This window comes from Lepidochelys olivacea (genome assembly GCF_965140295.1).
Source record: "Lepidochelys olivacea isolate rLepOli2 genome assembly, chromosome: 1".
NCBI classification, from domain to species: domain Eukaryota; kingdom Metazoa; phylum Chordata; order Testudines; family Cheloniidae; genus Lepidochelys; species Lepidochelys olivacea.
The window spans coordinates 236,786,747-236,802,793 of NC_140411.1; the positions used below are offsets into that span (position 1 = coordinate 236,786,747).

The 16,047-nt window shown below is 43.8% G+C and overlaps 1 protein-coding gene across 1 annotated transcript in view; it reads right to left on the reverse strand.

Annotated features, from left to right (window-relative positions):
- Positions 1-15,215, reverse strand: part of PDE3A (phosphodiesterase 3A) — a 364,936-nt gene extending 349,721 nt beyond the window's left edge. Inside the window, exon 1 of the mRNA XM_084643244.1 lies at positions 13,168-15,215. Coding sequence (XP_084499370.1) covers positions 13,168-14,154 — 987 coding nt within the window. The 5' untranslated portion in view covers positions 14,155-15,215. The remainder of the gene's footprint in view (positions 1-13,167) is intronic.
- Positions 15,216-16,047: the final 832 nt, after the last annotated feature.

Consider the following 16,047-nt stretch of genomic DNA (forward strand, 5'->3'; position numbering starts at 1 on the left):
AGTTTCCCATAATTGGATGCTATTGCTAGTTGCAGATCCATAGTGGAAAGGTGCCCTCTCTTCTGCACTAGGGCTGCTGTTGCAGAAAAGAAAGATTACCCTACTACTTAGTGACGGGGTGCAGGGTGTATCTGGCCCTTTGTGGACTTCTGCTGAAGGCCTTAAGGTACTACTATACCTTGCCCCAGAAAGGAGCGGTGAAGGTGGGTCCTCCAGGCCTGCCTAGAAAGGCTGTACAGAAGCAGCCTGTCAGGCCTTGCAGTTCCTTTTATTGGAGCCAGGGGCCTGAGCCACTGAAGACCTGTCTAGCAAGGTCAGCAACCTACAGGGGGGCACCACAAGCGGGGGGTGGGGTGGGGGAGGAGAAACTGCAGCACCACATGCATCTGATAGGAGGCATTCAGAAGGTGAGTGCCCCTTTTTACATCTGGATACTGAACCTCTCTAATTCCCACTGATGACAATGGAAACGGGATGGTCAGTAGCCCTTGAAAAAAAATCAGACCACTTTTATTTAGTACTTTACCTTGCATAACCTAGGTTTTAAGATGTTGTCCAGTGACTTTAGTGAGAACTGAACGTGCTCAGTGCCTCACAAGTTCAGGCCCCATGTCTGCATCCGAGCAAAAGATACTCCTGCACCAACCAGACTTGCAAGCTTAAGTAAAATCCAAGCCATATTTAAAAATGTTTTATATATTTAACTTGCATATCATTCCATTTTAACTGACAGGTTATGTATTAAAAAAAAAATCAGTGTGACTGGATCTTTTCAGCAATAACCAGTCATTATCCCCACCAATTAGAGAGCTTTAGGATCATCTGGCATTTTGTCACATACCTATTTGAATGATTATTAGCTACTATATTGTATCATGGAATAGGTTTGAGTGTCATCCATCCAAAAGCATTGTCTGTACATCAAAGCCAAAACAAACTGGCAAAGCTGGGTGTGCAATGAAAATCAAATTAGATTTGGTTAGTATATGACTTCTAACAGGATACCCTCCTTCTCTCCCACCCTCCACACAAAAAGGCTATTATTTCATTCAGCGCTTTGCTATGGTTGAAATATTTAATTTCAGCATAGTGCATAATAAAAGGTTGTGCAACCCTCCCCTCCCAATCCACACAGCTGCACAATAAAGGCTACACATTCTTAAACGTGTCACTTTAATTAAGATGTTAAGGAAATGCATACACCTTTAGGTCACACAAGCGCTTATTCCTAAGGCACCTACAGCTGAAAGCATGGGAGAACAAACCTAGAAAATCTGCTGTTTATTAGCATAATTAAAAGGGAAATATTGCTCAGGTGCAGATTCCTAAGCAGTTCAGATTTTATAGCTCTTTCAAAATGCCTTCTTTCATTGCTGGTCAGACAACTGTGGTTATGGATCAAGCTACTCAAATGCTAGAATAGCATATTAAAAGAATGTAATGATACTGCTCAAAAATTATTTCAGCAATTTTCAGTTTATAAAGCTGGGGGAATATTTCGCACTTATTCATCAAATATTTTGAACTTTTCAGAGAATATATTAGTCTAATCATTTCCCCACCACTACCCCAATTACCCATTAAACTCAAAGGATGATCTTCCAAACACAGTAGTTCCAATGGTTTAAAATAAATAAATAAATCAGGCAATCCAAAGGAGGTTAACTCCTGGTCATAGTACAACACGATCCTGTAAACCAGATACTGTGACAATTCTGATAATCAAATTAAAACTATGGGCATCAGTCTTTAAGCAAGGATGAAACAGATTATCAATTTGGTCTGATTAGAGTTACCATCAGAGTCTCAACAGCAGAACCTTACAGTGGCTCAACATAATTTTCCTAGAATCAGTATAGCTAGGATTGATGTATTTTGTAGATCCGTTAGTAGGGATAAAGTGAGTTCTAATTCTAACAGGACTCTGTTGAACTGTTACTTTTTCAATTGCAATTAATGCTTCACTCAGCAATTGTCAGCAAATATCCTGTGTGTCTCTTGCACACAGACTTCCTATGGAGAGTTAAAGAGGCAACATACTGTGAGGATTTTACTGATGCATGAAACATTTTTCCTTTATTTTAAAATTCAACCCTAAACTTCAATTCTATCTATAAAACAAGACAAAACATGGCAGCAACAGAATATTGAGTGCATGCAAATAAATTATGTTAATCTGGAACACACTGTTGTAGAAGGTGGGGACATTAGATAGGGAGAGAGCAGCACATCAATAGCAAAGGTTATTTTTGACACACAGAGGTTTACATTTTCCCAGCCGTTACACTGGCCATGAGAGAAAACATTAGGCTTTGCTGCATTTGTCTAACCGATCCTTGTTGGCAGCATTATCCCTAACAATTTTGAGTACTTGACTGTGTTAGGAATATCGGAAATGCCACAGTAGATTAGACCAGTGGTCCATTTAACTCAGTGTTCTGTCTGTGTGAGTGACCAGTAGCAGATGCTTCAGAGGCAAGAGTAAGAATCCTGTAGCAGGCAGTGGTGAGCTGGAGCTGGTTTGCACCGGTTCGCTAGAACCGGCTGTTAAATTTAGAAGCCCTTTTAGAACCAGTTGTCCTGCGAGGGAGAACCGGTTCTAAAAGGGCTTCTAAATTTATCCACCGGACAAAAGTGGTGCCTTAGGCACCGACTCCATGGGTGCTCCGGGGCTGGAGCCCCCACGGGGAAAATTTGGTGGGTGCATAGCACCCACCAGCAGCTCCCCGCCCCGCGCCTGGCCCCAGCTCGCCTCCGCCCCTGAACGCACTGCCCCGCTCTGCTTCTCCGCGCCACCCCCTACCCCCCGGCTTCCCGCGAATCAGCTGTTCGCATGGGAAGCCTGGGAGGGCTGAGAAGCAGGCAGCAGCTTCGCGCTCAGGCCCAGGGAGGCAGAGGTGGAGTGGAGGTGAGCTGGGGGGGCGCGAGGAGGACCGCCTGCACCACAGCAGGTAACCCGGGGGGGAGGGGCGCAGGGGTACCACTGTCCACTCCAGCTCACCTCACCTCCGCTCTGCCTCCTCCCCGAATGCACCACCCCACTCTGCTTCTCCGCCCCCGCCCCCCCGGCTTCCCGCAAATCAGCTGTTTGCACAGGAAGCCTGGAAGGGCTGAGAAGCAGGCAGCAGCTTCGCGCTCAGGCCCAGGGAGGCAGAGGTGGAGCGCAGGCCGGGGGGGGGGGGGGGCCGAGGATGGCCGCCCGCGCCGCAGCAGGTAACCCGGAGAGACCGCGCAGGGGAACCGCTCCCTGCCCCAACTCACCTCTGCCTCCCTGGGCCTAAGTGCGAAGCTGCCACCTGCTTCTCAGCCCTCCCAGGCTTCCTATGCGAACAGCTGATTCGCAGGAAGCCTGTGGGGGGGAGAAGCAGAGTGGTGCGGTGCGTTCAGGGGAGGAGGCAGAGTGGAGGTGAGGTGAGCTGAGCTGGGGCCAGGCGCGGGGCGGGGAGCTGCCGGTGGGTGCTCTGCACCCACCAAATTTTCCCCATGGAGGCTCCAGCCCCGGCGCACCCACGGAGTCGGTACCTAAGGTGCCACTTTTGATGTGATCAGTGGGGAGAGCGGCCGCTCCCCCTGCTCCTCCCTAGCTATGCTCCCCCGCCCCTAGGAGCCAGAGGGACCTGCCGGATGCTTCCCGGGGCTGCCCCAGGTAAGCACCGCCAGGACTCCCCACCTCGCCCACTGGCAGGTCCCTCTGGCTCTTTGGGGCAGGGTGGGCACCCACTACAGTGGCCCACGAGACCCTCCTGCCCAGTTCTGGGGGCAGTCAGGGGAGAGGGATACAGTCGAGGAACGCGGGGGTTGGATGGGGCAGGAGTCCCAGGGGCGGGGGTGGGCCACAACCCCCTTGTGGGGTGAGGGGGGAACCGGTTATTAAGATTTTGGCAGCTCATCACTGGTAGCAGGCAATAATAGACTAACATGTCAACAGGGGAAGTTTCTTCCTATTATCAGTTAGCATATTCCTTATCCCCTTAAACATGAGAGTTTGAAATACAGAAAAGTATTCATTTAACCTATCCATAATAAATGTCTAACGCTTTTAAAAAGAATCCTACTAAGTGCTTGCCCTCGATGATATAACTCGATGACAGAGTTCCACGGGTTCATGATGAGTTGTCTGAAAAAAAATCTCAGTTTAAAATTAGCTTAATTGAATTCCCCCTTACTCTTAAACACAATTCATATTTTGTATTCATCTATCATCTTTCTACTTATTAATTTATTTAAACTACAGGTACTTACAAGCTTTTCAGTCTCTCTTCACATGAAAGTTCTACAAGCCCCTAATAAATTGTCATCCATCTCTGAACTCTCTTTATTACCAATATACCATTTTAGAGAAAGGGTGACCAAAAATCAAACAGCCCAGGCAAGAGCCTACTATTCATGTAAATAATGGCTTTATAACAACATTTTCAGCATTACTGTCTGTCCCATCATCTCTATAGGTATCCTTCTGATTGGCTCTTTGATGGAAATTGCACAACAAACATGTTTTTAACTGACACCTAACCCTTTTTCCTGAGTGGTCACATTACACAGTTACTTTAAAACATATCAATGCATAGGAGTAGTTTCAATCAGTCTTTTTGCCAGGTTTCCTTTCATTTTTTGTCATTGTTGAATTTGCCATCATGATGCCCATTCAGTTAACTTTGTTAGGTCATTCTGAAGTCTTCTCTAATATTGACTTACCTACATAATTGTGTCTCAATGCACATTTTGCCACTTTACTGTCCACCTAGTTTTTCAAATAATTAACATATGAAACATCACCAATGCAAATACAGAACAGGGAATATTATTAATCTTTCACTACACTGAAAAATTGGCCTACTCTTTGTTTTCCAACTCTTGTCCAGTTTCTAATCCTTGACAAAACATTACCTTTTACCTCATGATTATTTAGTTATCTTGGTAGTTTCTTGGGAGGGCCTGTGTCAAAGCTCTGTTAAGAAGGTCCAAACAAATTCTACTGTTAGTAGACATTTTCCTTTATCCACTATTTTGTTAATTGCTCAAAGAATTCTAACAGATTACAGAGGCATGATTTTCCTATACAGCAACTGTGCTGGTTTTCATAGATCCCACAGCCAGAAAGAACAATTGTGATTATCTAAGCTAATCTCCTGTATAACACAGGCCATAGAACCTCCCCAAAATAATTTCTAGAGCAGATGTTTTAGAAAAACATCCAATCTTGATTGAAAAAACTGTCAGTGATGGAGAATCCACTATAATTATTCCAATAGTTAATTAATTACCCTCATTGTTTAAAATTTACACCTTATTTCCACTCTGAATTTCTCTAGATTCAACTTCCAGCTGTTGGATTGTCATACCTTACACCTTTCTTTACTAGACTGAAGAGCCATTATCAAATATTTGTTCCCTGTGTAGGTACTTATAAACTGTGATTAAGGTCACTTTTTAACCCCGGTGTTCAGCTAAACAGATTGAGCTCCTTGAGTGAATCATCATAAGGCATGTTTTCTAGTCCTTTAGATTTGGCCCTATCCTAATCACATTCACCCAGATGTTTAACCACTCTTATATTTAATCATCAGGTGAAATAATCAACCAAATTTGAGCTGACACAGACAACTGAAAATAATTTTACAAAAAATCAGAGAGCAAAAAATTTCTCCATTATAAAACACATTAACTGGCTGATATATAGATATATATTTTCCTATATATAGATAATAAAGATGGAGAGGCATTTATTCCTGATATAATTCCACTGACATCAATGAAGTACCAAGGATGGATTTTGCCCATTATATTTTTGAATTTATCATCTGATATACTTGTTTGCAAGTCATAGTGCAAATCGGAGTAGGATCTCTGATGCCCTTTAAGGGCCCAATCCGTTTTTTACCTCACATGAATAGTGTCACTGATTTCAGATGGGACTACTCACATGAACAGGTGTTTGCAAGACAGAGTGCTAGACAGAGACCATTTCTGGAATAACACCGAGTGGGAGTTACAAATACACATGCAGGAAAGCAACTGTTAAACTGTAAGGCTCACCATCAAGTTTTTGAACAATAAATCACAGTTCTTCCCCAGACTCCTATACTCCAAACTTACTCCTCAAGTAAAACTCAGCATATAAAACAGCTAATGTTCTCCAGAAGCAAAGGTTAAAAATTGAAAAAACAGACTTTTTTTTTTGCTATTACTCAAACAAATCACTACTCTGACGCAGAGAAGTCCATATAGCATTGCAACTCCACGGGCAACAGGTTATCTAATATACTGTATCAGTAGCAGAACTGTCCAGAACAAAAATGAGTACTATACCAGCATACTTCATATACACTTATTTCTGAATGATATATTGTGTAAAATATTACCAGTTTAGGTGATGGTTTAATAATCTATTCTCTGATTCTCTAGGTCAGTGGTTCTTAACCTGGGGTGCAAGATACCCTTTCTGGGGGTGCGAGACATGCCAGATTATTTTAGAAGGCAAATCCTCAAAAACACAAATTAAGCACAGGTACATAAGTACGACTACTTTATTTCATCAAACCTACATATTTATTAACATTATACATTTAACGATTATTGTAATATACAAACAAAAAATATTTCTAGGTTTAAAGAACTGACTTACTTCAACGATTTTTGATAAGGGGTGTGAGAAGATATTTTGAGACTTAAAGGGGTGCAGGCTGCAGTAAGGTTAAGAACAATGCTCTCAGCAGTAACTTTCTGAAATCCACTCTGATGAGAGGAAAAAAGTTTTTACTTTATTTACTATTTGAATCCCACTCAACAACCAACATTACTTAGCATGTCTAATTGAATAAAAAAGGCTCTAACATACATTTGGGGAAAATACGAGAAGTAACAAGTTTTTAGGAATCAGATGAATATTTTAATTTCAGTGGGTCTTTTATTTTTTAAACCACTTAGGATGTCCATTTCAATCCCTGTGGTTAACGGCCATTACAGCTATGCCTCTCCTACAGCTTCAAAGATCAATATATTCCTTATTTTTACAAAATACAGATTGTGTGTCAGCTTCCTGCAAAAAAGATTCAGAGAATGAGCACAGTAATGTCAGAACAGGATAGAGTCTCACAGATGTCACAATTAATGTCCAAAACATGTGTCACTGTTTGTTTTTCAGGCTTCTCAAAACATATTTTATACACAGGGTCACTGTTTTGGTTGTTTGTTTAATTAACATGACAACCCAGCATACATAGGATTTCTTTCAGTTCCACAGCTTTGCATTTTCACACTTTACACTCAGTTCAGAAAAAGCAGAAAGTCACTACTGTATTTTACTCACCCATCAACAGCAGACAAAAAAAAATTCTTTATTTAACAGATTGGTTTATGGTCCATTTTTGTCAATTGTGACAGTTTTCCCAACACCTTTTCAATTTCTGAGAGTTAAAAATGAAATCTAAGTAAAGGCAGTTTACTTACATTAAGTCATGCTTAACAGAATTACATCTGGACTCTATGTATGATTTTTCAGGAGTCTGACATATATTAAGTAACCACATTTCAGCAAGTCACCAGAGGACATTATCTAAATATTAACTTATTTACCTAAATATATATGGATTTTTTTTAAATTTAAAATCTATATCCTATCTAGTACCTTTAATTCAGATCTCTTCCATTCTTAGGGAGATGGTATGAATTTTACAGCTTCCATACCACGCTGACAGTTGCGGATTAAAATTAATATTATTCCTGTTTTAAAGGCAGTATACTAGAGGACTTAAAAAAATCCACTTGTCTCCAACACATGAAAAGCTCAAGCCAATTTCTGTAGAGAGAGAAAAAAAAACAACCACTAGAACTTACGGCTGAAAAGATAATTTTCCAAATGTGAACTGAGGCAGTGCTGTCTTTTTGAGTCTGCAGCCAGCCCTAATGCCTGACACTGCTCATAGCTTTCCCAAGCAGCAGAGTGAAATTGGCAAAACAAATTGGTTTGTCTACACTACTGCACGGGGGTCGATCTAAGATATGCTACTTCAGCTCCATAAATAGCGTAGCTGAAGTCGATGTACTTAGATCTACTTACTGCGGTGTCTTCACTGCAGTAAGTCAACAGCTGATGCTCTCCTGTCGACTCCACTTGCGCTCCTCATTCTGGTGGAGTACCGGAGTCGACAGGAGAGCACTCAGCGGTCGATTTATCGCATCTATACTAGACGTGATAAATCGACCCCTGCTGGATCCATCACTGCCCACCAATCCAGCAGGTAGTGTAGACAAGCCCTCAAGGTCATTTCCACAGAACTATTCAAAAACCCCAAGAGCACTGGTGAAATTCACAAGATACATCCCAATTTCACTCTGCTGCTGTCTGGGAAAGCTAGGAGAGGCAGACACTGAAACCACTCATGGGATAAAGAGGATTTGGGGAAAAAAAATAGTCATGGGGAAGGGTATGATAGTGGAGACAAATCCTCAATTCCCCCTCTCAATAGCGGAGAGTTGCAACAGTGAAGACACTATCTCCCACCATTCCAGCACCCAAATGAAAGTCCTCTCTCCTCCCTAAAGCAATCAGGAGACTACTGAGCAGAAGAGGAGCAAAGAGAAATGAAAGATCCTTCTTCTCCTTTACAGCAACCATAGGAGAGAGTGTGGTGGAAAAGACACTTCAAACTCATCAGGCAACTACTAGGCAGAAGCTGACCAAAAGATGGAACCTTGGAGCAGGGTCAGCACCCTGGTAGGAACTCCAGTGTTAGCTCATTTCCCAGCAACTGGACGTAGGTTTCTTACCAGGCAGCGTTTAGCCTTGTGAGTCCCCTATCTGTATGTGCATTAGCCAGTGGTTAGTAAGCCTGTTTTTCAAACTAGAAGATATTTCAAGCCCTGTGATACGGTCTTCAGTTCAGCGACTGATAGCTAAAGTGCATCCCTGAAAGTAATATAATAAATACAACAAACTGAACTGCTTTAAGCTACTTCAACTGGCAAAACTTGCTTTAACAAATTCATATTAAATGCATACAACAACAACAAAAATCTATGCATAGAATACAACTTGGCCCACCTATGCATATGCAGTATAGTAACATTGTCTTTAACATCTTAGGGCCAAATCTTGCCTCTTGGATGACCAGATGTCCCGATTTTAAAGGGATAGTCCCGATATTTGGGGGTGGGTTTTTTTTAATGTTTTTTGTTTGTTTGTTTTTGTTGTTTATTTGTTTATAAAGGCTCCTATTACCCCCCACCCCCTGTCCCAATTTTTCACACTTGCTGTCTGGTCACCATACTTACATCTGGATGCTTACATGCAATTGCACGTTCAAATCAAAACAGACTACCATCCTGGCCTGCACAGGCTCCTAGACAGTTATCTCCGGAACGTATTATACTCCAGCATGTAGTTTTTCACACTGGAAACACCAGAGCACAACAAAAAGGCTACCAGATCTGCTGGGCCTCTTCTGTCACCAGCTTTAGCAAGAGGAGTAAAGATGGCTTGACAAGATGTAAAGATTTGGCCATCAAGAGTAGTGTCACCTATGTGCAGCTACCCAAAACACCATGCACATTTACATCAGTGAGGAAAATATAAATTCATTCATTATCTCTCTCACCAGGTTTTCTTCCCCCGAAAGAAACTGGACGCCTGACCCCTCAAGGAACCAAGCATCCTCAACTGCTTCTGATGAAAGCTGAAGGTATTTGGTACTCTGATGTTTGGGGGGGTGGGGGGGGGGTAATCACGCAGACCAGTAAGGAGTTCTGTTACTTTAGGGTGCCTTGATGCTATGCTGTTGATTGTCACAGGTACCTCACGGAAACAGACCACCATCAAATCACTCCCTTCTCACTGACAACTACACACATGCCAAGTGGGAGCCCTACAATCCAGCTATCTGTTTTGCTCATACAAAAAAAAACCCAACAGTAAATAAAAATGTGAACAATTTCCCAAAAAGAGGGGCTAAATGGATTTTCATTGTTTATTATTTTTAAAGTTCATTTTGGGGCTGAGAAAAAGATAAGATGTTTCCACCAGAGATAATTTAGGGACACAGAGGAAGTATTCAGCTACTGACACCAGGGGTTTAAAGTAAAAGCACTTAATGATAACTAGGCTAACACCAATATTGTATAACTGAAATTTACCTAACAATTCCAAACACTTGACTTTGATAGTGCAAGGCCAAATAGATTAAAATGTCCTGGATTTATATTTCAGTGGCAAAAAGTCAGTTTATGACCGTTTAAGACATCATTACTTACCACATCATCATGACCACCACTGTAGCTCTTGGGGCGGGGGGTTTAAAAAAAAAACCCACAACAAGCAGCAAATCTCCATTCCCCCCCCCCCACACACACACACACCCGTCCCCGCACTGTCCATAAGCTTTAGAAAGAACCCGCATTACTACACACAATTAGAATTGAAACAGTATTACTCTGGCCAAATGAAAGCTTAATAAGATTACTCAGCAATGTAAACATATCATACAAGAGATAATGGGCAATAGCTCTGTAAGAAGTTCACAAGATCTTTGCTTCTTACATTATCTGCTACACAATTCAAGCAGGTTTTTCAGCCCATTAAAGCAATATTGTGAGTCTATTTCCTGATGTGAGCTTTCACATCTCTAAAACAGCATACAAAAAACTCTCTCTGACTTGCAACATTCTATTCAAAGTTGGGGTTTTTTTTATAACTTTGTTTTGGGGTTATTGAGCAGTTGTTTTTAAAGTATTTTATTTTAAACATGTTATATTTAAAAGCTGTCCTAAGGAGAAACATTTACCTACGGCTTCTTCAAAGTTACCAGGAGCCAATTTTCCTTATAAAAAACAAACTCTGTTTTGCCGTCAGCCAAAAGGGACGCTTTCTGAGAGCCTCACAGTATTTCTTGTTACTATCTTTGTTATTTTAAAAGGGTTGCTGTAGGAAAAGAGAGTGTGAAGAGAAATTAAACACACGCTCAAAGTGACAATTTGCTTCTAAAAACAAACTTGGAGATAATCATCCATTTTTGTATAAGCAATGGCATAAGCAATCCATGATCCTTCTATTGAGTAATATTAAAGTAGAAATGTGGCTAAATCCCTGAAAATAGTAAACTATATAGTTGTCAGTTGTCTCCACTGTACAGTCTATTGGGGTGAAAACAAGACATAATTAAACCTGTGCTCCGAAGTGAAAACATTAAGACAAACAGAGAAAGTAATCTGTTTGCTATAGTGGATTTAATAATACTGTATATAATAAAGATGATTTGTGTTCTATTCATAAGCAAAAGAAGATAACTATAGTAGGGCTTAATAGACCATATCAAAGTGATTACATTTAAACTTGTCTGCTAGAAAGCTGCATTTATTTAAAGTGCCACAGCAAGTGAAAAAATATTTTAGATGTTACACATGATTAGTGCAAGAAGCCTCTGGAAAAGTTATCAAATGAAGTAAACATCTAAGAGAGAAAAATAAAGTTATTGTATTTACAAATGGTCCTTACACCCTAATTGCTCTCGCGTAATTCATAATAAAACAGAGTCAAAACTGAGTCAGTTTTCTATTTTTTCCACACTGTTGGAGACTGTGGTAACTATTTATTTAACATTTTTGTTTAGATCAAATAAATAAGTACATTTGTTGTAAAATATGCCTCAAGGATATAGGCTGTCAGGGATTCTTCCAGCAAATGCTATGAACTGCCACAAAGATGTAATCAAACCATTTCTAGAAACAAACTAGCCACCCACACCATATGGTTAGATGCCATTACTTAGAAAATACCTAACTGCTTATCCAGCAAGGGACCTGAAAGAAAGCCTTTGGTATAACGGAATAAGCTTTAGCTGGCCACAGTTCACCAAGTCATTTTTAATACTAACAGAAAAGGAAATATAACATCATTTGCCACTTATTTCCACCTAGGTTTCCCTTTTTACCACTGGGCAAGTGTCATACTTACTCCAAATATGCTCAATTACACTCAGTCCACCAAAAAATAGTCTTCTGCTGTGTAAGGTTAAGTCTCAAAAACTCAAAACAATTTCAAGTGCAAAATTAAGTTTTAATGGGTCTATCTGGAATCCCTTATTGTTTATGCTATAAAGATGTTCATATTAATTCTGTTCACATCCTTAGATGTATTTTTTTCCCTTTTCGAAGCTTATGGAGAAAAACTTTTCTAGACAAAAACACACATCCATTCTTATTCAAATACCAGTTTTTACAAAATAAAGTTAAACTAAATAAAAAACTACACATCTAGTGTCAAAGGACAGAAGAACTGGGATATAAAACTTCTTGATCGCTCAGCGTAGTAGCCAAGAAGCGAAAAGCTAAGATGACAACTTAACTACTGCAGGCCCCTTCTTAAAAAACACACTCAATACATTAGGCAAGAGGCTTTTCGCTATACCAAACAAAACTAAAAATATGCTAATTTCAAAAAGATGAACTCCTTTTACGGACCAGTGAAAGTTTAATACGATTAATGCCCTCTTTCAACAAACCAAAAAAAGTTCAGAAATCACTGTTTATAATTGATGCTAGATGCCTCTCCAGTTTGGGCTAACCTATACTTTAAACAAACAACAAGACACACACACACCCCACCGCAGTATTTAGAGCCAGCCCAGCAACAGCTAGCTATACTGTTGGCCAAGTTAAAAATAAAAAATAAAACTTCAGCGTAAAAACCTCAAGATTTTACATTAATATAGTGAAACTTTGAAACAAGCCTTCCCTTGCTCTAAAGACTCCTCTAATTCTATCTCCCTTCTACTGAGCAGAAATAAATAAAGCCGACCAGAGTGCTGAAAACTAAAGTGTTACTAAGGCAGATTAAAGTGATATTTCAAGCATAAAAATAAGGAGGAAGAAAATTGGAATTTGGGTAGGGGCTACGGAACTCTTCGAATTTCACGTACAGTTTCCACTTCCCTAATTTGTGGGAAACATTCAGCCGCCCTGATATACATCCAGAGGACCGAGCAAAAAGTTTGTAGCAACTCGCAATGCTTCACTCTATGTCTTACGACTCCTTTTCTAGTGTCTGCTCAACCAACCAATAAATAAAAATCCCCCGCAAGTTTGCTGTACCCTGACTGCTTGGTTTTCCTTCCTCCTCAGTCCCCGGACTCCTGGATTCCCCCTGGGATTGTGAAGATCTGTCGCGCTCCTTACCTGCTCCCTAGGTATGCAGGGCAGGGAGGTCCTCCGATGAGACTTGTTGCTGCAGCTGGACATCTCGGGAGAGATCATGGAGCTGGACCTCCTCCTCCTCTTAAACACCGGGACCTCTTCCTTGGCCAGCTGGGCACCAGAGACCTCTCTAGGCTGCGCCGCCCCGCAATGGGGCAAGAGCTGATCCGCGAACCTGGCCAGCAGGATACCCAGTAGCCCGAACAAGTAAGCCAGGTAGGGTCTCCAGGCTACCTTGATCCTCTCTAAGGAGACGAGGGACGTGGTCCTGACCGCGCTAGTCAAGGCGATCATGAGGACGCCCTGCCTCAGCTTCAGCACCAGCCATGTCACAGTGGCCAGGCAGCTCAGCACCACCCCCGTGGCGGTGAAGGAAAGCAAGTGATCCTCCCCTACCGCAAACCCAATCTGGACAATCGCTTCCCCCCCGCAGCAGGCGGCCAGGAGCAAGGCGGCTGTGTGCAGGCGGACCCCGGAGCGCAGTAAGTACAAGCCCATCCAGAAGAAGACACACATGAGGCTGAAGAGCAAAGCGATGGGATGCAGCCAAGGAGTCAGCTGGAAGCTGCTGCTGGGGAGCCCTGCTGGGGGCAACGGCAAACCACTCGCTTCTCCTCCTCCAGCTGTTGCGGCTGCTGCTTCCTCCGCCGCCGCCACTACTTCCTTCTCCTCCAGATTGCAGCCGATCTCCCCCCGGACCAACCTGACCACCAGAGCCAGCAAGAAGGACAGGGACCCGGCGCAGAGAGCCGAGGAAAGTTTCCGGGAGCTCCAGATTTTCTGCAGCACCAGGTCTCCCCAGCAGAGCTGGCAGGTTGAGTCTTCCTTTTGCCCCGGCTGCTGCTGTTTCCCATCAGAACAACAATACCCATTGCAATCGGATCCTACTCCTGCTGCTGGGCTTTTCTCCTCGCCAATGCTCCGGCTGGATTTGCCCCGGACACGGGCAGAGTCGCTGGTCAGAGCCATAGTTTCAGCCTCCCCTCTTCCCCCCACATACAAAACGAGGCAACCCCCTCCCTTCCCCAGCAGGGAGAGAGCGAGAAAAATTCCTCGCAAGTTCCTCCAGAGGTTGCGAAAATTTAGTATCTATCACTGGGTGCAAACGGAGAAGCGCAAGAGGGGCAAGGCTAGGAAGAGTCGGCAAAGTTAAAGCCTCGCATTTTGCAGGGAGATCAGCCTCCCTCTCCTGTTCCCTGTTCAAAGAGCCTGTCGCCCTCTTTATAGGCTCTCCCTCCGAGATCGCTGCAGGTTTAAAAAAAAAAATCCACGGGGTTGTCGGAAGGGGTGGAAGAACAGAAAGAAGCCGCTGGACAAAGTCAGCAGCGCTGGTTCATTCCTAGGCCATCATTGCTCCCCCGCACTCCTGCTGCTCTGGAAGGAGGTGCGGGGGGGGGGGGGGAGCGGGATGGAGCTGCGTGCGGGCAGCGGCAGCAGGGACTTTCTGCCCGCTTGCTTCTTCTTCCTGCTGCTCTCTCGCGCGCTCACATACACTCTTCCCTTCTCCTCGGGCGATCCTCCCCGGCTCTGCCAGAAGCCGTGGCTCGCCATTCCCCATGGCTGGGGGGAGGAAGAGTCCTGTTCATTGCAGATCTTGGGAGGGGAAGGGGCGGGGGGAAGAGAGACACAAAAATAAAAGGCAAGCGGTGGGGAGATGAAGAAGTTGTGAAGTTCTGCCGGGAAGAGACGCAGCTCCGCAGGAGGGAAGGTGCTCGGAACAGCTTTGCCCCTGTTTAAAGGCTCTTGGGGCGCTCTCCGATTTTTGCCCCCCAACTTCAAGTGAGGCGAGTCCCCCTCCTTAAAGAAGCGAGGAGGAGAAGAAGGGGGGGGAGAGAGAATAAACAAGCAGGAGGCGGCTGCCGGGTTTGCAGTTCAGCTTGTACAACTGCCCGGCAAACGCTGCTCCGCTCCCTCTGCTCCCCCTCCTCCCGGAGGAGGCGCTGCTGCGGGCAGCACCCCAGCCCAGGGCCACGCAGCGAGCAGAGCGCGGACGCGGCAGCCGCCGCCGCGCGGAGCGAGCCCCTTGCTCCTCAGCCCCGGGAACGCGGGGTCAGACGAGCCGCGCGGGCTGCTGCCTCCTCGCTGCCGCGCCGGGGCGGGAGCGCGTCGCACCAACCCGCCTGGCGGCTTTGCAGAAGCTGAGGCGCTGGACGTGCCAACCAGTAGAGAATTGGCTGCCACCGGCTGTGAGCAATAAAGGCATAAATCTGAGTGACAGAGAGGAGGCAATTACACGGCAGTAAAAAAGTCACAATCGTTTAGCGAGATTAATTTTTACTTCAGTTTGTAGAGACAAGCCCAGCCTGGCCCACCAGAGCTAACTGCCTTGGGGAAGTTCAGCCCCAAGAGCCGGGTTGTGCCACTCGCATCCCCTTTTATCTGAGCCGACCCAGAACATGAGATCCAGTCAGGCTTTGAGAGGCTGGTCCCATCTTTGTCTTACCGCAATGCAGTTTCCTTCACTGTGGGTCCAATAGCCTAAATCCTCTTTCCAAACTGACTGCACCTTCAATTAAACTAGTGGAACCATGCCAATAGAATGTGCCCCTCTGAGAGAGCATTTGCTGCAGTTCTGAGGGGGCTGAAACAGTCAGGCCCAGATCCTACAAAGACTTAATTGGGAGCATACTTAATTGGCCTGATGAGTAAAGTTACACACAGGTTTAAATCTTTGCAAGATCAGGGCCCTAGCTCTCAAAGCCACAGGACCAGGTACATTGCATATAGTAATAATATATTTAGTACACTGCACACAATAAAACAAACCGCAGAGAAACGTTCAGCAGGGAAACATTTAGAGCCAGGAAATGAACAGATAAGAGAAAAGAATTTCCCTACTCCTCCCCCAGCAAATAATGATTT